Source organism: Oncorhynchus masou, chromosome 29, assembly GCF_036934945.1.
Source record: "Oncorhynchus masou masou isolate Uvic2021 chromosome 29, UVic_Omas_1.1, whole genome shotgun sequence".
Lineage (NCBI taxonomy): Eukaryota > Metazoa > Chordata > Actinopteri > Salmoniformes > Salmonidae > Oncorhynchus > Oncorhynchus masou.
The window spans coordinates 48,138,685-48,161,968 of NC_088240.1; the positions used below are offsets into that span (position 1 = coordinate 48,138,685).

At 40.5% G+C, this 23,284-nt stretch overlaps 1 protein-coding gene across 1 annotated transcript in view; it reads right to left on the reverse strand.

Annotated features, from left to right (window-relative positions):
- Positions 1 to 1,419: 1,419 nt before the first annotated feature.
- Positions 1,420 to 23,284, reverse strand: part of LOC135519931 (SLAIN motif-containing protein 1-like) — a 41,749-nt gene continuing 19,884 nt past the window's right edge. Inside the window, exons 3-9 of the mRNA XM_064945152.1 lie at positions 17,077 to 17,217; positions 10,802 to 10,888; positions 10,162 to 10,317; positions 5,845 to 6,192; positions 5,361 to 5,543; positions 4,750 to 5,065; positions 1,420 to 4,280 (exon numbers count right to left, since the gene is read on the reverse strand). Coding sequence (XP_064801224.1) covers positions 4,205 to 4,280; positions 4,750 to 5,065; positions 5,361 to 5,543; positions 5,845 to 6,192; positions 10,162 to 10,317; positions 10,802 to 10,888; positions 17,077 to 17,217 — 1,307 coding nt within the window. The 3' untranslated portion in view covers positions 1,420 to 4,204. The remainder of the gene's footprint in view (positions 4,281 to 4,749; positions 5,066 to 5,360; positions 5,544 to 5,844; positions 6,193 to 10,161; positions 10,318 to 10,801; positions 10,889 to 17,076; positions 17,218 to 23,284) is intronic.

Sequence of the window (23,284 nt, forward strand, 5' to 3'; positions counted from 1 at the left end):
GTGTTTTTGCAGAAATCAATAGGCCTATGTTTAAAAAAGTATACAATTAGCTACATTTGCATTTGGTGTAATGAATTTTGATGAAACTACATTTTTTCCCCAAGGGAATGGAGTTGCTCTTTGCTTCATTTTGAGCACCTGCCCCTGAAAGGTCTATACACGGCCCTGATCCGTAATGACGCACCAGGCGTCTCCACTGCCTATCTATGTTCTTGTGGATTTTTATTGAAAATTTGTGCAGATTTAAATTATTTTATAAGTGTATGATTGCTAGTTTTATTCTCTAGGGTAGGGGGCAGCATTTGGAATTTTGGATGAAAAGCGTGCCAAATTAAACTGCCTTCTACTCAGGCCCAGAAGATAGGATATGCATATAATTAGTAGATTTGGATAGAAAACACTCTAAAGTTTCCAAAACTGTTTAAATAATGTCTGTGAGTATAACAGAACTGATTTGGCAGGTGAAAACCTGAGAAAAATCCATTCAGGAAGTTGGATTTCTTTTTTTAATAGTTTTCTATTCAATGCCATTACAGTATCCATTGACTTAGGACTCAAATTGCAGTCCCTATGCCTTCCACTAGGTGGCAACAGTCTTTAAAAATTGTTTCAGGCTTGTATTCTGAAAAATGAGGGAGTAAGAGCAGTCTGAATGAGTGGACCCTGCAGTGTCACAGAGCTTTTTCATGCGCGCGACCAAGAGAGTGCCATTGTTGACCTTTTATATTGACTACGTTATTGTCCGGTTGAAATATTATCGATTATTTAGGCTAAAAACCACCTGAGGATTGAGTATAAACATCGTTTGACATGTTTCTATGAACTTTACGGATATAATTTGGATTTTTTTTGTCTGCCTGTTTTGACTGCGTTTAAGCCTGCGGATTACTGAAGAAAACGAGCGAACAAAAGGAGGTTTTCGGATATAAAGAGAGACTTGTCTTCATGTCTTCTGTGCAATCATATGAAGATCATCAAAGGTAAGTGATACATTTTATCTCCATTTCTGACTTGTGTAACTCTTCTACTTGGCTGTTTACTGTTTGTAATGATTTCTCTGCTGGGCTATGTTCACAAAAAATTGTAAGGTATGCTTTCGCCATAAAGCATTTTTTAAATCTGACACCGTGGTTGGATTCACAAGAAGTTCATCTTTAAACCTACGTAAAATAGTTGTGTCTTTTCTGAATTTTTATAATGAGTGTTTCTGTATTTGAATTTGGCGCTCTGCAATCTCTACAGTATATAGAAAAAGTAAAACCTGCAAAATGGGGACTGTAAACCAGGGAACAAATGCACTACCCTCCCCTGTGCCCAATAAAAAAACACACAAGCTTCCCCAAAGCAACAAAAAGTTTTTTTGACAACCCTCACCTATTTTGTACCAGCCACCCCACCTCACTACATTTCTAACTATGCCTAATTCAATATAGTACCATGATTTCATAGAAATAGTCATGGGCCTTAGCATCAAAGATTTTGTTTTTGTTTAATTGTGACGTATTGGATACAAATGTCTAGATTTGGTAGAGATGCTCTTTCGGATGTATACATTTCTATTAGAAGGGGTTCCCAAAAATGTGGAAATGGTACCCCCTATTTTTGTTATTTTTCTTACATAATCCATTTTTTTACATAAACCAGACAGATTTTGGTGAACTACTACATTAATAACCTTAGAGATGTATTTAAAGGGCAATGTTATCAAACTGAATTGCACACACACCTTAGATTATGTATACATTGTGTACCTTATCTACTGAGAACATACAATGTGTAGCTAATTGATTGAGAACATGTGTAATTTACCCTAAGTATTACCTTAAACTGGTCTACTCTAACATAGTAGACAGGGCCCAGTCACATAAACAATGGTACTTTGTCCCATCAAAGGTTTCTCAGTAGATAATGCTTGTCTAGCCACTACTTTTGCAATTATGCATTTAGGCCACCAGGGATTTTTCCCCAAACCCAATATTCCTGTGAATCTAATATAGCAGCCATAATGATATGGCAGCCATTATAAAGCATCAAGTTTCACCATGGTCAAACATGGCATGGAAATCCAAAAGCAGATCACACAACATCTCACTTCTGGCCAAAAGTCTTTGATGGCCTTTGATGAGCAAAGTATGTTCAAAAGGCTTATGAAGAGCAATGTTTGGTGGACTGCACATAAATATCGCCCTATGGCACATAATAGGATAGCTTTTTGGCACCCCTTCTAAGATTTTTTCATATCACCTGAGGAATGTTTGTTCCAAAGTTCTTGCTTGTATCCGACCAGGACTAAAAACCAATATAAGAATACTGGCCTTGCTGACATTTTGGCTGGAGATGGATTCAATCACATGAATGAGAGTTTTGTGGCTCTATCTATTGCAACTAATACTGCCAACTCAGACCAGGAAATACCATTGGTCAATGAAGATCATTGATTATCACCATATTGCCCTCTTGTAAAAGTGTCTTCCACTTTTATCCTCTTGAACGGTCTATTACACAACAGGTAGATTAGATTCTGCTGTTTCGATCTCTCCTCAGTCCTCAAGAATAGTCTCAGTTTTCTAGAACAATGATTCCAAGGCCGGGATTCAATGAAATGTGCATTATCGACAAGCACATTGACTTGACTTTTAAAGGTAATTTACGTTTACACTCTGTCCCCATAGCAGAACCCTTTTTGGTTCCAGGTAGAACCCATTTGGGTTCCATGTAGAACCCATTTCCACAGAGGGTTCTACCTGGAACAAGAAAAGGGTTCTTCAAAGGGTTATTCTATGGGCACAGGTTCTACTATAGATAGCATTTTTGAGTGTACTGTGAATGCAATCTCTATGAACATCAGGGAAAACTAAAACTAAAGTGCCTTCCGAAAGTATTCATACCCTTTATATTTTATCCTTACCCAACTACACACAATACCCCATAATGACAAAGTGAAAACATGATTTTAGACATTTTTGCATATGTATTGAAAATGAAATACAGATATCTCATTTACACCCCTGAGTCAACACTTTATAGAAGCATCTTTGGCAGCGATTATAGCTGTGAGTTTTTCTGGGTAAGTCTCTAAGCGCTTTCCACACCTGGATTGTGCAACATTTGCCTATTATTATTTTCAATTCTTCAAGCTCTGTCAAATTGGTTGTTGATCATTGTTAGACAACCATTTGCCATATATTTTCAGGTAGATTTAAGTCAAAACTGTAACTCGGCCACTCAGGAAATTCACTGTCTTCTTGTGTTTTAGGTTATTGTCCTGCTGAAAGGTGAATTCATCTCGCAGTGTCTGGTGGAGAGCAGACTGAAACAGGGTTTCTTCTAGGATTTTGCCTGTGCTTAGCTCCATTCCATGTTTTTTTATCCTAAAAAACTCCCCAGTCCTTAACTATTACAAGCATACCCATAACATGATGCAGCCACCACTATGCTTGAAAATATGGAGAGTGGTACTCAGTAATGTGTTGTATTGGATATGACCCAAACATAACACTTTGTATTCAGGACCAAAAGTTAATTGCTTTGCCACATTTTTTGCAGTATTACTTGTGTGCTTTGTTGCAAAGAGGATGCATGTTTTGGAATTGTTTTAATTCTGTACAGGCTTCCTTCTTTTTGCTCTGTCAATTAGGTTAGTATTGTGGAGTGACTATCCATCCTCAGTTTTCTCCTATCACAGCCATTTAACTCAGTAACTCTTTTAAAGTCACCATTGATTGACTGAGGGACCTTACAGATTATTGAATGTGTGGGGTACAGAGATGAGGTAGTCATTCAAAAATAATGTTAAACAATATTATTGCAGACATAGGGAGTCCATATGACTTGTTAAACATGTTTTACTTCCAAACGTATTTAGTCTTGCCATAACAAAGGGTTGAATAGTTATTGGCTTCAAACATTTCAGCTTTTCATTTTTAATTTATTTGTCAAAATGCATGTTAAAACATATTTCCACTTTGACATTATGGGCCAGTGACAAAAGAAATCAAATGTTAATCCATTTTAAATTCAGGCTGTAACACAACAAAATGTGGAGAAGGTCAAGGGGTGTGAATACTTTGTAAATGCACTGTATCCCTTCAAGCTGCGACTCATATGGCCCATATGAATGATCCATGGCCTCAGGCCTTGGTTCAGAACATAGAGATCTTACAGTAACCCGATGAATGATGAGGTGTTATACAACATCCCGGGTTCAGTAGCAGCCATCCTTCCAGCTGCCGTCTCTCAGGGCGCTTAGCGCAGCCAGGCTCTTTGGGGGGGTCAATAGACTGCAAGAAAGTGAGAGGGGTCGAGAGAGAGAGTGAGTGAGAGATAGGGAGGGAGGGAGATATATTTATATAGAGAGAGATTCAAAGATAAATCACTCAGGATGAAATGGGAGAGTTGAGTTATACATTTAGACCCAATCGTATGAGGATATGTTGCACTGCTAATGAACGTGTTTTGTATTGATTATGAAGTTCTTATGTAGGTACCCTTAATATAAAGTGTAACAACAACAACATTTTATAGAAATACTGCTTTTCCTCTCATACTTTTCTATTTAACATGACCCTCGATAATGTACCCACATTCTTGAGGCTACAATAATCAGCTAAAGGTAATATTATATAATATCATGGATAACATACAGTAGATAATCTATAATCATATTATTTTTTATAGCACGCTAATGTTAATTTGGAAAGTATAATAGACAGGCATCTTTTCACCCTTAGTCCGAATGACCCTATTTACCTGTGTGTGGGCTGGGCAATCTTGCTGGGGCGGGGGGTGCCACCGGTCCCTGTGAAAGGGGCGGGTCGTGGTAAGGCACTACGGGGGATGGAGGAGGGCTGGGGGACACCACTGGGGATGGTGACTTTGAGGGCCTTTGGTGCACTGCTGGGGATGTTGTGAAGAATGGCAGAGGTAGAGAGGGTGTTGGAGGAGGAGAAGGAACCCTGTTGGACCGTGGGGCTGACATAGGCTGTGGCCTTGACAGGGTGTCTGGGGGTTGTGTGGAAGTTTCCCACACTCTGGAATCGCTGGCTGAGCTGGGTGGTGGAGGGAACTGAAGGCAGAGGAAAAGGAAAGAAGGGTTAGTCAGTCATCAAACTATTCTAACCCAAGAATGTGGGGTGCAATGAGCTTAAATTAAATAGGCTTACATAAACAGGTGATACTGGTTCCTTTTCTGTTAAGTCATTGTGTAAAGAATCAACATATTTTATACATAACACGTATCAAAAAAATAAAAACTCTGTAAGAGGAGGAGGAAAACAATAAATCAAAATAAAGGGCAAGACAGTGTGCAGGATTCCTGTACTGACACAACTGATGGTAAACCGAAATGGGAGGGATCTTACTGGAGGACTGAAGTCGTGCGAGCCCATTGGACAAGTCGAAGCTTTGGCTGTTCCGCATGGTTACTGGCAGGGAGGAGGGGCCAGATGAGTGATTGACTGGAGACACCAGGCTTGGAACAACACTGGGATCGCAATGCATGCTGGGAGCTCGGATCAGGTTGGGCATGCTTCTCCGCAGCTTGTCTACGTAACCATGGAGACACAATCAAATGTCCACAGTCAAAAGAGGGAAGTTAAAAATCCATTGCAATCAAACCGGGGAGACATGCATGAAACGTATTACTCTGCGTTTAGGCCAGTGTTCTTCAGTCCTGGTCCTGGAGATCAACAGGGCATGCAGGCTTTAATTCCAGCTCAGTACCAATACAATTCAACTACTCAAGGGCTGATGATCAGCTGATAAGTTGAATTAGATGTGTTAGCATTGGGCCAGAACAAAAGCCTGTGGGTCTACTAGGATGGAACACCACAGCTCTAGACTGACCTGTGGTGGACCTGTATCCATATGTGTCCACAATGAGTCTGGAGGGTCCGGAGAATTGCTGCTGGTACTGGGACAACCCACTGAGGGAGTACTGAGGGGTGGAGGTGCTGCGTCTGCTGCACTCCCTGATACTGGAGATACTGGAGAAGGTGTGTGAGTGAGACAGGCTGCCCCACTGCATGGACCCAGTCCTGAGCAGCCGAGGCTGGGGCGGAGGGAGCTGGTTGTAGCCCTCCTCATCCTCCTCTTCCTCGTCCAGGTCCATCTCGCTGCACCGGAGTGAGAAGCTGGAGCTGCGACGGCTGGCCGTGGTCGAAGAAGACGTAGTGGCGTACTCCTGACGCAGGCCTGGTGAAGGGAGACATACAGTACCACCCAAAAGTTTGGACACACCTACTCATTCAAGGGTTTTCTTTATTTTCACTTTCATGTTCCTTGATAACAAACATGTATGCCATCTGTAAATATGAATACAATTGTTAAATGATGAGCCTAGATGATTTAGCCATAGAAAATGATAGGAACCTTCCCTCTAGCCACGATTCACTGAGATAATGGATTAGCCGGACATGCCGAGAGATGAGTTCGGATTGGTCTGCCATGTAGCACGCTTCTGTCTATAACATGGGCTGGTCAGTATGTGTAGGTAATCCTTTCTAACGCAGCTCTTTTTGAACGATATCAAGAAGAACTGCAAAACTGTTGCTAATACTCTCCACTTTCTGGCAGAGCGAGTTTTGAAATCAGTAGAATGCCCGTTGGAAGCAGTGTATGATAGCTAAGGCGTTTGATTGCAAATATGCGGAGGGAGTCAAAAAGAGAACGCCTGTCTCTGGATTACTCTGTGTGGTAATATTATTTGCAACGCCGATCCAGTTGCATTGCTAGTTATAGCCTAATGTTAGCCAGCTAGTTTACATTGAATCTTGTTGGTTAGCTTTCGCTACCTATAGATTCATGCAGGGTAGTAATTTTAAGATTTGGGATTATGGTTAATTGTTTATCTAGCTACATGTCTAAACAAAAGACTTCACTATGCAAGTAACCATTTCGCTGTACCGCTTACACATTCTGGATCCTGTGCATGTGACAAATAAACGTTAATTTTAGTTGATATAATGTGTGTTTACCATAGGCTGTAATGTGAAAAACAACATGACCTGCACCAAAGTCAAATTAGGATATAAAGTTAGGCCAGGGCTCTCCAACCCTCTTCCTGAAGAGCTACCGTCCTGTAGATTTTCACTCCAACCCTTACCTAGCACACCTGATTCTAATAATTACCAGGTTGACTGGCTGAACCAGGTTAGTTACAACTGGGGTTGGAGCAGAAACATACTGGATGGTAAGCTCTCCAGGAACATGGTTGGAGACTCCTGCGTTAGGCCAATGAGACAGTGTCCAAGTTCTAAAATTCTCTGGTAGAATGCCTTGCTTTTATCTCACACTCACAACCTTAAGCTATTTTTTGTAATTAGCTCACCATTAACTTGTAAATAATGACCTTGTTGTGAGTTTATTTTCCTGTAATAATTAATACAAATTAGCTAAAGTTAAGACGCTGTCAGCTACAGTGCATTTCGGAAAGTATTCAGACTGCTTGACTTTTTCCACAATTTGTTTATTTTATTCCACAATTTATTTACGTAAGTATTCAGACCGTTTGCTATGAGACTAGAAATTGAGCTCAGGTGCATCCTGTTTCCATTGATCATCTTTGAGATGTTTCTACAACTTGATTGGAGTCTACACTGTGGTAAATTCAATTGATTGGACTTGATTTGGAAAGGCACACACCTGTCTATATAAGGTCATACGGTCAACAGTGCATGTCAGAGTAAAAACCAAGCCATGAGGTTGAAGGAATTGTCCGTAGAGCTCCAGGACACGATTGTGTCGAGGTACAAAATCTGGGGAAGGGTACAAAAAACATTCTGCAGCAATGAAGGTCTCCAAGAACCCAGTGGCCTCCATCATTCTTAAATTGAAGTTTGAAATCACCAAGACTCTTCCTAGAGCTGGCCGCCCACTTAAACTGAGCAATCGGGGGGAGAAGGGCCTTGGTCAGGGAGGTGACCAAGAAACCGATGGTCACCCGGAAAGAACTCCAGAGTTCCTCTGTGGAGATGAGAGAACCTTCCAGAAGGACAACCATCTCTACAGCACTCTGCCAATCAGGCCTTTATGGTAGAGTGGCCAGACGGAAGTCACTCCTCAGTAAAAGGCACATGACAGCCCGCTTGGAGTTTGCCAAAAGGCACATAAATGACTCTCAGACCATGTGAAACTGTCATGAGAATTTTCAATCCCAATGATAATAACTAACAATCAATAGCTCTGACAAATCCCTGTGGTTTGGAAGACCATGGGTATAATAATAATTAGTCAAAGACTCAGCTTATGCATAAGGTTAGCACAGTTTATTCAGAGAACGTTCTAAAGTCAAGAATAAAAGGACATCCATTTTATAGCTGCGCACATACTTCCACAAAAACAGTAGATATCCTACGCACATACTATCCCACTACCCAGCCGACAAAGATTATGGGTGGCCGTGGGAATCACTCCCCGTCCTCCCTCAAGATAGGGAGACCCTGGGAAGTACTCTCAGTGGCCCCCAGCCAAGGTCGGCACCGAATCCTGCTCAGACAGTCTGTTTTTAAGACACTACAAAGACATAAACATTAGCTATATTGTTTTACCCTAATTCTGACTAGAACTACACATTTATTGATTAGAATTTTATACAATCTAATCAATTCCATACAATTATATGGTTTCAGGGTGGAATATTCTAATCATTCAATTAACAGAAACAAGATTCTCTGGTCTGATGAAACCAAGATTGAACTCTTTGGCCTGAATGCCAAGTGTCATGTCTGGAGGAAACCTGACACCATCCCTACGTTGAAGCATGGTGTTGGCAGCATCGTGTGGGGGGATGTTTTACAGCGGCAGGAACTGGGAGACTAGTCAGGATCGAGGGAAAGATGAACAGAGCAAAGTACAGAGAGATCCTTGAAGAAAACCTGCTCTAGAGCGCTCAGGACCTCAGACTGGGGCAAAGGTTCATCTTCCAACAGGACAATGACCTTAAACACACAGCCAAAACAATGCAGGAGTTGCTTCGGGACAAGTCTCTGAATGTCCTCTGGCCCAGCCAGAGCCCGATCAAACATCTCTGGAGAGACCTGGAAAAAGCTGTGCCGCGACATTCCCCATCCATCCTGATAGAGCTTGAGAGGATCTGCAGAAAAAAATGGAAGAAACTTCCCAAATACAGGTGTGCCAAGCTTGTAGCGTCATGCCCAAGAAGACTCAAGGCTGTAATCGCTGCCAAAGCTGCTTCAACAAAGTACTGAGTACTGAATACTTGTGTAATTATGATATCAGTTTTTTATTTTTAATACACTAGCAAAAGTTTCTAAACAGCAGCTTTTACTTTGTCATTATCGGGTAGTGTGTAGATTGATAAGAAAAAAAGTAAAAGGGTCTGAATACTTTCCGAATGCACTATTTATTATATGGTCATTATTGGAACTGGCTAGCCAGCTAACTTAACGTTAGCTAGCTAAAAAGCTAGAGAGGAACAAAAACATTGTTTAGAAAGTTGATTTTAGTTGCATGGTATGCTAGATTGACATACACTAAATTAATTTTTAACCAGGCTGCTGATGTCATGCAGCCTGTCATTTTTGTGTTTATACTTTTTCATAACGACAACGACAAGTTTGATGTCGGACGACAATAGAATGCTCATGATGCAACAACTGTATACTACCATACTACCATAGTACTACCATACTCTCTCTGTTTAGCACATGGCCTCACATGTGAATTCTTAAATAGATGGGTGGGGCTTAGGGTGTGAATGATGCTGAATGGGTGTAGCCAAAGAAGAGCTCTCCAGTAGGTGTACCAAAACCTTCAAGGGCCATTTTTTCAAAAGTGGGGTTGCAAATGTATCAACTTTCAAAGCAGAATTACTTTCCCATTGTTCCTCAACTGTAGTGTAAGATATACAATTTTCTAGCTCTGAGTTTCTACTTTTATCCCATGTAAAAAAAACTATTTTAAATGTTGTTACATAAGACCAAATCAAGCCGGTCGGTCACATTTATGCTTCATGGTAGAACAATGAACAAAATATATTGTTAGCATATACAGCTACATATGTTCCTTCCACATCATCTAGCGTGTTTATAAGGTGTATCCAAAACAAAATGTTATTGAGTTTATTGTTCATTTCTACTTGTACAATTCCCAACTGATGAAGATATTTATCATTACAAAAGCAGTAGAGTGTAATCTACTCACTCTCCTCCTGCAGTCGAGCCATGACCTGTATGTCTGTCATGTCCTGTAGTTTATAGCCCATAGATATAGTGTCATCCTCCAGCTCTGAAGTGCCCACCTCACTATCCATGGAAGACTGGGGGCTGACCGCAGCATGCTGCCGACTCACACCTGCAACTACAGAGGACACGGTAAGGTATGCTAATGTACGGTAATGAATAATAATATATTTATTTTATATAGTGCTTTTCATTCAAATGAGTATCTCAAAGATGCTATAAAATTAAAATAAATATATAGGGTTCTGGAGGTTGGATGATGGTCTTCCACAGCTTCAGATGGTAATGTATGGTAAAGTAATGTGTTGTTAAAGCTAATATATGAATTCACTGCAACTCCTTTCCTTTTTCTGTAGTGTACTGAACACAATAGTTCAGTACAAGAAGATGTGAATAAAAATATGAGGTGAATACAAATATTTTTGGAATAGTGTGATATATTTGATATTGCTGTGGAGTGAGGATGCTGCAGTACTGTTGGTGAATTAACATATTTCAGTGTGTTATTACTTTCAAGGACAACATGATTACTCATGGAATTATGAGTTCACCTCTTAACTCAGCAATGGTACATCATGCTTCATAACAGTGATGAGTCTTACTGTGGTAAACCGAGTTAAGGCTGCAGGAGCCCCTCCCTGGGAGGGTCTGCTGCTGGAGCAAGGGATGGCAGGATGCAGAGAAAGGAGCTGGAAAAAAAGAAAGAGGAAATGGGTTCAAAATAGAGAGGGAGAGCCATAGAAAGCCTTGACACTATCCCAAATCAACCCCTAGCCCGTAGGCACATTATATAGATTTGAAAGTATTGAAAGAAAAAAAGTATACCTAGTCAGCATCAAAGGTCAAGGTGGAACTATTACTATTTTGCTGACAGCAATCTAACCCTCTCAAAAATACACTGCCTTCGGAAAGTATTGACACCCTTGACTTTTTCCACATTTTGTTGTGTTATAGCCTAAATAAAACATTTATTAAATTGAGATTTTGTGTCACTGATCTACACACAATATCCCATAATGACAAAGTGTTCACAAATTAATAAAAAATGAAAAGTTGAAATGGTTTGAGTCAATAAGTATTCAACCCCTTTGTTTTGGCAAGTCTAAATAAGTTCAGGAGTAAAAATATGCTTAACAAGTCACAAGTTGCATGGACTCACTCTGTGCAATAATAGTGTTTGACTTGATTTTTAAATGACTTCCCCATCTCTGTACCCAACACATACAATTATCTGTAAGGTCCCTCAGTTTTCCAGTGATTCAAAGGTCACCTACTGGTAGACGGGAAAAACAAAACAAAAACGGACATTGAATATCCAATTGAGCATGGTGCAGTTATTAATTACACTTTGAATTGTGTATCAATACACACAGTCGCTACTAAGACACAGGCAGCCTTCCTAACTCAGTTGCCAGAGAGGAAGGAAACCACTCAGGGATTTCACCATGAGGCCAATGGTGATTTTAAAACAGTTAGAGTTTAATTACTGTGATAGGACATAAATGAGGATGGATTAACAATATTGTAGTTACTCAACACTACTAACATAAATGAAATAGTGAAAAGAAGGACGCCAGTACAGAATAAAAATAATGCTGCAAAAAAACTGCCAAAGAAATTAACTTTTTGTTATGTTATGTTTGGGGCAAATCAAACAGAACACATCACTGAGTTCCGCTCTTCATATTTTGAAGCATGGTGGTGGCTACATCATGTTATGGGTATGCTAGTCATCGGCAAGGACTAGGGAGTTTTTAATTATAAAAGGAATAGAGCTAAGCACAGGCAAAATCCTAGAAGTGTCACGACTTCCACCGAAGGTGGCTCCTCTCCCTGTTCGGGCGGTGCTCGGCGGTCGTCCTCGCCGACCTACGAGCTGCCACCGATCCATTTTTCCTTTTTGTTTGTGTCTGTCTGTTTTGTTTACACCTGTGTCCTATTAGTTAATTTTGGTGGGTTTATTAACCTCCGCTGCCTGATAGTCTTTGTGCGGGATTATTTGCTGTGTTTGCTCTGTTAGGGGTGCGTGTTTTGCACCACAGGTTTTTTTCTTCTCACAGTCGTTGTATTGTTGGTATTGTATTAGGAGTAGAGGTTTCTCCTCCATGTGTTTCATGATTTATCCCTATGTGTGGCGACTTCGTTGGGATGTGTTTCCCCACCTGCTGTTGTTGTGTTGGGACTTTTAATAAACGACTGTGCCACTGGGACTTCCTTGCTCTCCTGCTCCTGACTCCTGCACCTACCTCTTCTTATGAGGCACCTAACAAGAAGAAAATGTATGTTTCCAACAGACAACACATCAGTGAGTACCACTAATTATAAAACAAATTCACCTTTCAGCAGGACAATTACCTAAAGCACAAGGCCCAATATACACTGGAGTTGCTTACCAAGATGTTATAGAAAGTTCCTGAGTGCCCTAGTTACAGTTTTGACTTAAATTGGCTTGAGAATCTATGGACAGCCTTGAAAAAAGGTGTGTAGCAATGATCAACAACAACTTGACTGAGCTGAATCATTTTTAAAAGATTAATGGGCAAATATTTTACAATCCAGGTGTGCAAAGCTCTTAGTGACTTACCCAGAAAGACTCACAGCTGTAATAGCTGCTGATTTTAACATATTGACTCACAGGGTTGAATACTTATCTAATCAAACTATATTAGAGTTTCATTTTCCATTAATAAACATTTTTGACATTAGAGTATTTTGTGTAAATCGTTAACAAAAAATGACAATTAAATCAACTCTGTAACATAACAAAATGTGAAAAATGTTGAGGGGTGTGAATACATTCTGAAGGGTTCAAGCCAGGGATCATAATTTGTAAATCATAAGTTTAATATACTTGAAATTATTTTATGATAAGTCGCAGACTTGTAAAATTAAATATGTATGATTAACAGTCCTAGAGTCATATGCGGTCACTGAATTTCTTACACATACAACAGATAATTTGTTCCTTCATGAGCATGGCCTTATTTCTATTACAGCATATTCCATTCACCCAGTTCAATGTAACAGCGATATGTTCAGGCTACACTCAAATTTTCCCTATACCCATCATGAGATTGCTACAACCTAGACCTATGAATTAAAGTTTATAAAGTAGGTGCACACAGGTCAAGGATAAATTTGAGGCGACAGACAGTGACACATTGAATACAGCCTTGCACACTCTTCCATCTAGCTGATCTAGGGTGTAATCATTAGTCCGACAGTTTCAAACGAGAGATTCTATTGGACAAATGTAACCCTGTTTCATTCTGTTTCATTCCATTTAACACAGTTCACTTTCATAGCAGCCACGTTGTATTCCTTCTCACATCTATGCGCTCTCCTCCTCTCACCTTTTCCCTTCACTTGTGGACTTCAATGCACAACACATCAGCTGTATGTGACCAGGCAAAAAAAAAACTTTCCAAGCCAAACCATATCAATACCGCTACACCCAGCCCACATCGTTGTCGCCATATTGGCTAAAGTAATATTATACTCAACATAGCTAATAGAACACGTTAGTAAACCCGCTACATTCATGCAGTAACGTTATAGTGTACAATAAGTAAGAACTTTAGCACTTACACCGGCAGGTCCCGGTGTCAAAAAATGTGTAAAACCAAAAGCTTACCTTGACTTCAAATCAAATTAAATTATATTGGTAACAAACACATACAGTTGAAGTTGGAAGTTTACATACACTTAGGTTGGAGTCATTAAAACTTGTTTTTCAACCATTCCACAAACTATAGTTTTGGCAAGTCGGTTAAGACAACTACTTTGTTTACAGACAGATTATTTCACTTATAATTCACTGTATCACAATTCCAGTGGGTCAGAGTTTACATACACTAAGTTGACTGTGCCTTTAAACAGTTTGGAAAATTCCAGAAAATTATGTCATGGCTTTAAAAGCTTCTGAAAGGCTAACTGACATCATTTGAGTCAATTGGAGGTGTAGCTGTGGATGTATGTCAAGGCCTACCAGTGCCTCAGTGCCACTTTGCTTGACATGGGAAAATCAAAAGAAATCAGCCAAGACCTCAGAAAAAAAATTGTAGACCTCCACAAGTCTGGTTCACCTTTGGGAGCAATTTCCAAATGCCAGAAGGTACCACGTTCATCTGTACAAACAATAGTACGCAAGTATAAACACCATGGGACCACGCAGTCGTCATACCGCTCAGTAAGGAGACGCGTTCTGTATCCTAGAGAGACAAAGTGCGGAAAATGGTGTGAAAAGTGCAAATCAATCCCAGAACAACAGCAAAGGACCTTGTGAAGATGCTGGAGGAAACACGTACAAAAGTATCTATATCCACAGTAAAACGGTCCTATACCGCTCAGCAAGGAAGAAGCCACTGCTCCAATACATATGAAATGAGTAAAGCAGTATTTAGCATTAGGAAAGTGACTAGTGTTCCATTTTTAAAGTGGCCAGTGATTCCATCTCTGGGTATATAGGGCAGCAGCCTCTAAGGTGCAGGGTTGAGTAACCAGGTGGTATCCAGCTAGTGATGGCTATTTAACAGTCTGATGGCCTTGAGATAGAAGCTGTTTTTCAGTCTCAGTCTTTTTGGCCTTCCTGTAACATCAGGTGCTGTAGGTGTCCTGGAGGGCAGGCAGTGCGCCCCCGGTGATGCGTTGGGCAAAGCACACCACCCTCTGGAGAGCCCTGCGGTTGCTGGCGGTGCAGTTGCCGTACCAGGCCGTTATACTGCCTGACAAGATGCTCCCAATTATGCATCTGTAAAAATTTGTGAGGATCTAATGGGCCAAGACAAATTTCTTCAGCCTCCTGAGATTGAAAAGGTGCTGTTGCGCCTTCTACACCACTCTTTCTGTGTGGGGGGACCCTTTCAGATTTTCCGTGATGTGTACGCCGAGGAACTTGAAGCTTTTCACCTTCTCCACTGTGTTTCCTGAAGTCCAATACAGCTCCTTCATTTTGATGACGTTGAGGGAGAGGTTATTTTCCTAGCACCTCTCCTCCAGGGCCTTCACCTCCTCCCTGTAGGCTGTCTGGTCATTGTTGATAATTAGGCCTACTACTGTTGTGTCGTCTGCAAACTTTATGATTGAGTTGGAGGCGTGCGTAGCAACGCAGTCATGGGTGAACAGGGAGTACAAGAGGGGGCTGAGCACACAACCTTGTGGGCCCCTGTGTTGAGGATCAGTGAAGTGGAGGTGTTTTTTCCTACTTTTACCACCTGGTGGCAGCCCAGGACCCAGTTGCACAGGGCGGGGTTAAGACCCAAGGTCCCAACCTTAATGATGAGCTTGGAGGGTACTATGGTGTTGAAGGCTGAGCTATAGTCAATGAATAGCATTCTTACATAGCGATTCCTCTTCTCCAGATGGGATAGAGCAGTGCGATGGCGATTGCATCGTTTGTGGATCTATTGAGCATTATGCATATTGAAGTGGGTCTAGGGTGTCAGGAAAGGTGATATGATCCTTAGCTAGCCTCTCAAAGCACTCCATGATAACAGAAGTGAGTGCTACAGGGCAATAGTAATTTAGTTCAGTTACCTTTGCTTTCTTGGGAACAGGAACAATGGTGGACATCTCGAAGCAAGTGGGGACAGCAGACTGGGATAACGAGAGATTAAATATGTCCGTAAACACTCCAGCAAGCTGGTCTGCGCATGCTCTGAGTACGCAGCTAGTGATGCCGTCTAGGCCTGCAGCCTTGTTAGGGTTAACATGCTTAAAAGTCTTACTCACGTTGGCCACGGAGAACAAGAGCCCACAGTCCTTGGGAGCGATCCGCGTCCGTGACACTGTGTTATCCTCAAAGCTGGCGAAGGTGTTTAGCTTGTCCGGGAGCAAGACATTGGAGTCCGCGACGTGGCTGGTTCTCCCTTTGTAATCCCTGATTGTCTGTAGACCATGCCAGATAGTCTTTTGTATGAGCTGTTGATTTGCGACTCCATTTTATCTCTGTACTGACATTTTCCCTGTTTGATCTCCTTACAGAGGGAATAACTACACTGTTTGTATTCAACCATATTCCCAGTCACATGGTTAAATGCGGTGGTTCGCGCTTTCAGTTTTGTGTGAATGCTACCATCTACCCACGGTTTCTGGTTTGGATAGGTTTTAACAGTCCCAGTGGGAACTACATCCCCTATACACTTCTTGATGAACTCAGTCACTGTGTCTGTGTATACATCAATGTTATTTTCAGAGGCTACCCAGAACATGTTGAATAGACCTTAGCATGGGTACTTCCTGTGTAATGGTGTATGCTGCAAGTCGGGAAGCAAGTTCAGGGAGTGAAAACATTTAATTAATTTAAACAAACAGCACAACGACATGAAACAGATACACATACAATGATGACTGGAGTGACAAATATAGGACAGGTAATCAAGGAGGTAATGGAGTTCAGGTGAGTGTCATAATGCACAATCAGACTTAAGATGGTGACAGGTGTGGGCCATGACGAGCAGACTGGTGGCCTAGAGGATGGAGAGGGAGCACACATGACACCCTGTTTGAGTTTCTTCCTATAGGAAGGGAGGAGCAAAATGTAGTTATGAGCTGATTTGCCAAAGGGAGAGCGGGGAAGGGCCTTGTAGGCATCCTGGAAGGGGGAGTAGCAGTGGTCGAGCATTTTAGCAGTGTGAGTTCACACCATGAGTGAGCGGCGAGTGAGTGAGTGAGTCATGCACGAGCGAGTGACTTACTGTAAGGTGTGAATAAGGTAATTAGAACTATATGAGATAAATAAAATACACATTATGGACGAACTATCAATCAAATGTTCACCACTCTGTCTATTCTGGTTGGATAGTGGTGAGAAAATTAAGTGTGTCAGTTCATGTTGTAGGCTTTGATAGTGCTGGCCACGCAGTGCAGGATATGTTACCTGTGGACTCTGTGGTTAGCACAGCAGGTTTAGTGTAAGGCAGGATGGGGCAGCTAAGGGGAGAGATCCACTCTGTGATGGAGCTGTAAGGACGGACAGAGGACACCAGACCCGAGTTGCTGATGCTTCTCCTCCACTTGCCTGGGGAGAAGAGCACATGGAGGGGGAGGTTAGATTGAAATACTTAGACTGACAAATAAGAACACACACACACATACACTCTGAGCACATTTTCAATTGACTGAGCACAACAAACCAATTCACAAAGTCACCTGTTCACTGCACCAAATCACCATTTTCAAGTATTCTGCAAATGCGTATTCATAATACTTTTGGCATGTTTTAATCTTAAAGTGTCTAGTTTTTTTTATTATATATTTTTACATCATAAATGTATCAATTGACATCAATTTATGTTGGGAGGTCAAATCATACATGGATGTGGCTGTAAATACTACATTATCATCCTTTATGTTCCATAGGACAAAGTGGATATAGTCACTCTATGTGCAACTATTTGGAATTACAGTGTACTGCACAATGCACATCTGAAAAACCTGGATTGTATAATATTCTACTCATCAAAACATAAAACTGATACATTTTGTCAAGTAGAGAGAAGTGATACAGTATCAGTTGACAAGTCACATAGAAAAGGTGATTTTGTACAATGTTGCATAAGGCACCACTGTGCTCTAAAATATGTTTTTTTCTGTAGTCTACTGCTTTACAATACCCACACAATACACCATTTATGATTGTTTATTCTATGAATGTACTGTGTGAGGATAGTGGAACTCTTAAGACTGACATTTAATAAAACATTTTAAAATAATCTAGTTATAGCCAAATACTGTATGGAAAATGATATTTTCCATCTACTATTCCTCTTCACTTAAAAAATTACCGTTTAAAAAAATTATATATTTAATTTTTTACTATTGATTTAAATGTTAAAGTAAATGGTGAGTCTATTATTATCTGATGTATTGGTGGCTAAACAAAATGTTATCAAGGTACTGTATTTCACATAAAGTGTTGTTCAACTCCAATGAAAGCTCAATCAAAGATTATGAACATACATGCAAGACAGGGGTAATTACAAGTGTTATCGGTTTTGAGTTTTGTACAAAGAGATTTGAAATTATCTGAAAATTGTGCTAAAGTGATTGAAAAGCACTATTTCAGATTGTAAAAACTATGGTGTAAAATCTCTGCTTGGACAGGGAGGGCTTTAACAACCAGATGAGCTTTGCAGCTGCAGCTTGTTGGTTCATGGATATTTAGGAGGAATAATTAGGGATTGAACCATGTAAAATCCACAGCAAAAAAAACTAAATGTGCTCCCTTCAACATCCCTAGTGTACTGGCTGGAACACATAGTGATTAATAGATATGAAAATGTGTGGAGGCTCTGTGTGCACATACAGCAAACTGAGTTTATTCCCAGCCGCGTTTGAAATTACACCCTTTTCCCTATATAGTACACTGTTTTTGAGCATAATGAAGTAGACTGTATAGGGAATAGGGTGCCATTTCCTACGCAACCCCAGTTATTGGTAAGCAGCAAGGCACCTGACAGGGAGAGAGAGAGCAGTGCATTAGCATTTAGCGTACTTCACACACAATTAGCCTTACCACTACTGGATAAAATTAGCAATTCGCTTTTGTCTTCTTGGGGTCCAAGCCAGATTAAGGCAAATATTTTTTTCACACAACACATTATTACACCACTACTCTACAACTACATATCTACAATACAAAATGTATAATAACACAATACAACAATGTTACAAAATTACAATGTATGTGTGTGTGTAGCGTGCGTGTGTTGCGTATGCATGTGCGTGTCTTTTCACAGCCCACGTTATCCGTTTTTAAAATCAGATATTACTACTCACTTGTGTTACTTGATGTTGAATAGAGTTCCATGTAGTCATGGCACTATGTAGTACTGTGCCTTTCCCAGAGTTCTATTCTGGACTTGGGGACTTTGAAGAGACACCTGGTGGAATGTCTTGTGGGTTATGCATGGGTGTCTGAGCTGTGTGCTAGTTGATTGAACAGACAGCTCCTTGCTTTCAACATTAGTAGTGATGCAATCAATCTCTGCTCTACTTTGATCCAGGAGAGATTGACATGCATGTTATTTATGTTAGCTCTTCGTGTACACTGAAGGCCCAGCCGTGCTGCTCTGGTCTGGGCCAACTGTAATTTGCCTATGTCACTCTTTGTGGAACTTGACCATATGACTTGGCAGTTGTCCAGGTGCGAAAAAATTAGGGCCTGTAGGACTTGTTTTGTTGATAGCGATGTCAATAAAGCAGAGTAAGGCTTTATTATAGACCTCTCTGCCATTTTAACTACCGTTGCATCGATATGTTCTGACCATGACAGTTTACAATCCAGGGTGACACCGAGCAGTTTAGTCTCCTCAACTAGCTCATACAATGTTTTTTGTTTTTTAAATATTTTGCTTATTTCTTGCCACCCATTCTAAAACTGACTGTAGCTCTTTGTTAAGTGGTGCAGTGATTACACTTGCTGTGGTAGCTGATGTGTATAATGTTGAGTCATCAGCATACATGGACAAAAATACTTTACTTAGTGCCAGTGGCCGGTCATTAGTGAAAAAAGGGGCATAAGCAGCTGCTCTGGGGTATGCCCTACCTGGTCTATGTTGGAGTGGCTTCCAATAAAGAACACCCTCTGTGTTTGGTTAGACAGGTAATTCTCAATCCACGATATAGCAGAGGATATAAAGCCATAACATAGATTCTTTCAGCAGCAGACTATGATCGATAATGTCAAAAACTGAACTGAAGTTAAACAACTCACAGCTACCTATATGAACAACAGTTAACTGAGACCAGAGGAACAAAGCTGTATTCATGACATACGGACAGAGAGCCAACCTTTCCTGAATCCATCCTTTGAAAGCAGAGAGAGGGACTTTGAACATACATACACACCCCTTTGGGGACACACTGCAGAGGTGACTGGACAGAGCCACACCAACTAACTGATAGAGAATGTATTGATCCCAAACAATCTTCAGAATAACAAAATTAAACTACACACACTGTAGCAAAGCACACGTGCTGTCTGCAGTATTAGTGAACCAATCTGTTTCAGTAGCAGGTAGATTGAAGAATTTTTCAATCGCTTTGGTGCTATTTTCACTAGTATGTGTTGAATTTTCAAAATTCTTAGTAATAAACTCCAAACTGTTAACACTTGTAATGCAGCAAGTCTAATATTCAAAATCTTTTTATTGTGCATTCATTTGGTTTGGAGACATCTTTCACCATTCAACCATTGATCCAAAATAAAAGTTTACTGTGAAATACCATGCGAACATTGATTTAACCTTTCTAGTGCAGGAGTTCTGCTAGCAGAACCCCTCGACAACATTCCGCTGCGTGCGAAATTCAAATTTTATTTTAGAAATATGTAACTTTCCCACATAAACAAGTCCAATACAGCAAATGAAAGATAAACATTGTGTTAATCTACCCATCGTGTCCGATTTCAAAAATGCTTTACAGCGAAAGCACAAAATATGATTATATGTTAGGTCATAGCCAAGTCAAAAAAACACAGCCATATTTCCAGCCAAAGATAGGAGTCACAAAAAGCAGAAATATAGATAAAATTAATCACTAGCCTTTGATGGTCTTCATCAGATGACACTCATAGGACATCATGTTACGCAATACATGTATGTTTTGTACGATAATGTGCATATTTATATCCAAAAATCTCAGTTTACATTGGTGCCTTACGTGCAGTAACGTTTTGATTCCAAAACCATCCGGTGATTTTGCAGAAATACTCATTATAAACATTGATAAAAGTTACAGCTGTTATTCACAGAATTAAAGAGACTTCTCCTTAATGCAACCGCTGTGTCAGATTTCAAAAAAACTTTACGGAAAAAGCATAATCTGAGAACGGCGCTCAGAGCCCAATCCAGCCAGAGAAATATCCGCCATTTTGGAGTCAATAGAAGTTAGAAATAACACTATAAATATTCACTTACCTTTGATGATCTTCATCAAAAGGCACTCCCAGGAATCCCAGTTCGACAATAATGACTGATTTGTTCCATAAAGTCCATCATTTATGTCCAAATAGCCACTTGTTGTTAGCGTGTTCAGCCCAGTAATCCATCTTCATGAGGCGCGAGCACTTTGTCCAGACAAAAACTTGAAAAGTTCCATTACAGGTCGTAGTAACAAGTCAAACGATGTATGGAATCAATCTTTAGGATGTTTTTAACATAAAACATCAATAAGCTTCCAACCGGAGAATTCCTATGTCTGAAGAAAAGCACTGGAACAAGAGGTAACTCTGTCGGGAGCGCGAGTCACGAGCCTGAGACACTCTGCCAGGCCACTGACTCAAAAACAGGTCTCATGAGCCCCTCCTTTATAGTAGAATCCTCAAACCAGTTTCTAAAGACGGTTGACATCTAGTGGAAGCCGTAGGAAGTGCAACTTGACTCCATAGACACTGTGTTTTCGGTAGGCCAATCTTTGAAAAACTACAAACCTCAGATATCCCACTTTCTGGTTGGATTTTTCTCAGGTTTTCGTCTGCCATATGAGTTATGTTATACTCAGACATCATTCAAACAGTTTTAGAAACTTCAGAGTGTTTTCTATCCAATACTAATAACAATATGTATATATTAGCATCTGGGACAGAGTCGGATGCAGTTCACTCTGGGCACGCTATTCATCCAAAAGTGAAAATGCTGCCCCCTATCCCAAAAAGGTTTTAACCACCTAACTGAGGAATTCAATTTAACCTTGTGCAATACCCTAGATGCAGTTGCACCCCTAAAACCTAAAAACATTTGTCATAAGAAACTAGCTCCCTGGTATACAGAAATACCCGAGCTCTGAAGCAAGCTTCCAGAAAATTGGAAAAAAACTGTAAGTCTTCCGATTAGCTTGGAAGACAGTACAGTCCAGTATCGAAGAGCCCTCACTGCTGCTGGATCATCCTATTTTTCCAACTTAATTGAGGAAAATAAGAACAATCCAAAATGTATTTTTGATACTGTCGCAAAGCTCACTAAAAAGCAGCATTCCCCAGGTGAGGATGCCTTTCACTTTAGCAGTAATAAATTCATGAACTTCTTTGAGGAAAAGATCATGATCATTAGAAAGCAAATTACGGACTCCTCTTTAAATCTGCATATTCCTCCAAAGCTCAGTTGTCCTGAGTCTGCACAACTCTGCCAGGACCAAGGATCAAGAGAGACACTCAAGTGTTTTAGTCCTATATCTCTTGACACAATGATGAAAATAATCATGGCCTCTAAACCTTCAAGCTGCATACTGGACCCTATTCCAACTAAACAACTGAAAGAGCTGCTTCCTGTGCTTGGCCCTCCTATGTTGAACATAATAAACGTCTCTCTATCCACCGGATGTGAAACCAAACTCACTAAAAGTGGCAGTAAAAAAGCTTCTCTTGAAAAAGCCAAACCTTGACCCAGAAAATATAAAAAAACTATCGCCTTATATCGAATCTTCCATTCCTCTCAAAAACGGTTGAAAAAGCTGTTGCGCAACAACTCACTGCCTTCCTGAAGACAAACAATGTCTACGAAATGCTTCAGCCTGGTTTTAGACCCCATCATAGCACTGAGACTGCACTTGTGAAGGTGGTAAATTACCTTTTAATGGCGTCAGACCGAGGCTCTGCATCTGTCCTCGTGCTCCTAGACCTTAGAGCTGCTTTTGATACCATCGATCACAACATTCTTTTGGAGAGATTGGAAACCCAAACTGGTCTAGACGGACAAGTTCTGGCCTGGTTTAGATCTTATCTGTCGGAAAGATATCAGTTTGTCCTCTGACAAATCAACTGTAAATTTCGGTGTTCCTCAAGGTTCCGTTTTAGGATCACTATTGTTTTTGCTATATATTTTACCTCTTGGGGATGTCATTCGAAAACATAATGTTAACTTTCACTGCTATGCAGATGACACACAGCTGTACATTTCAATAAAACATGGTGAAGCCCCAAAATTGCCCTCGCTAGAAGCCTGTGTTTCAGACATAAGGAAGTGGATGGCTGCAAACTTTCTACTTTTAAACTCGGACAAAACTGAGATGCTTGTTCTAGGTCCCAAGAAACAAAGAGATCTTCTGTTGAATCTGACAATTAATCTTGATGGTTGTACAGTCGTCTC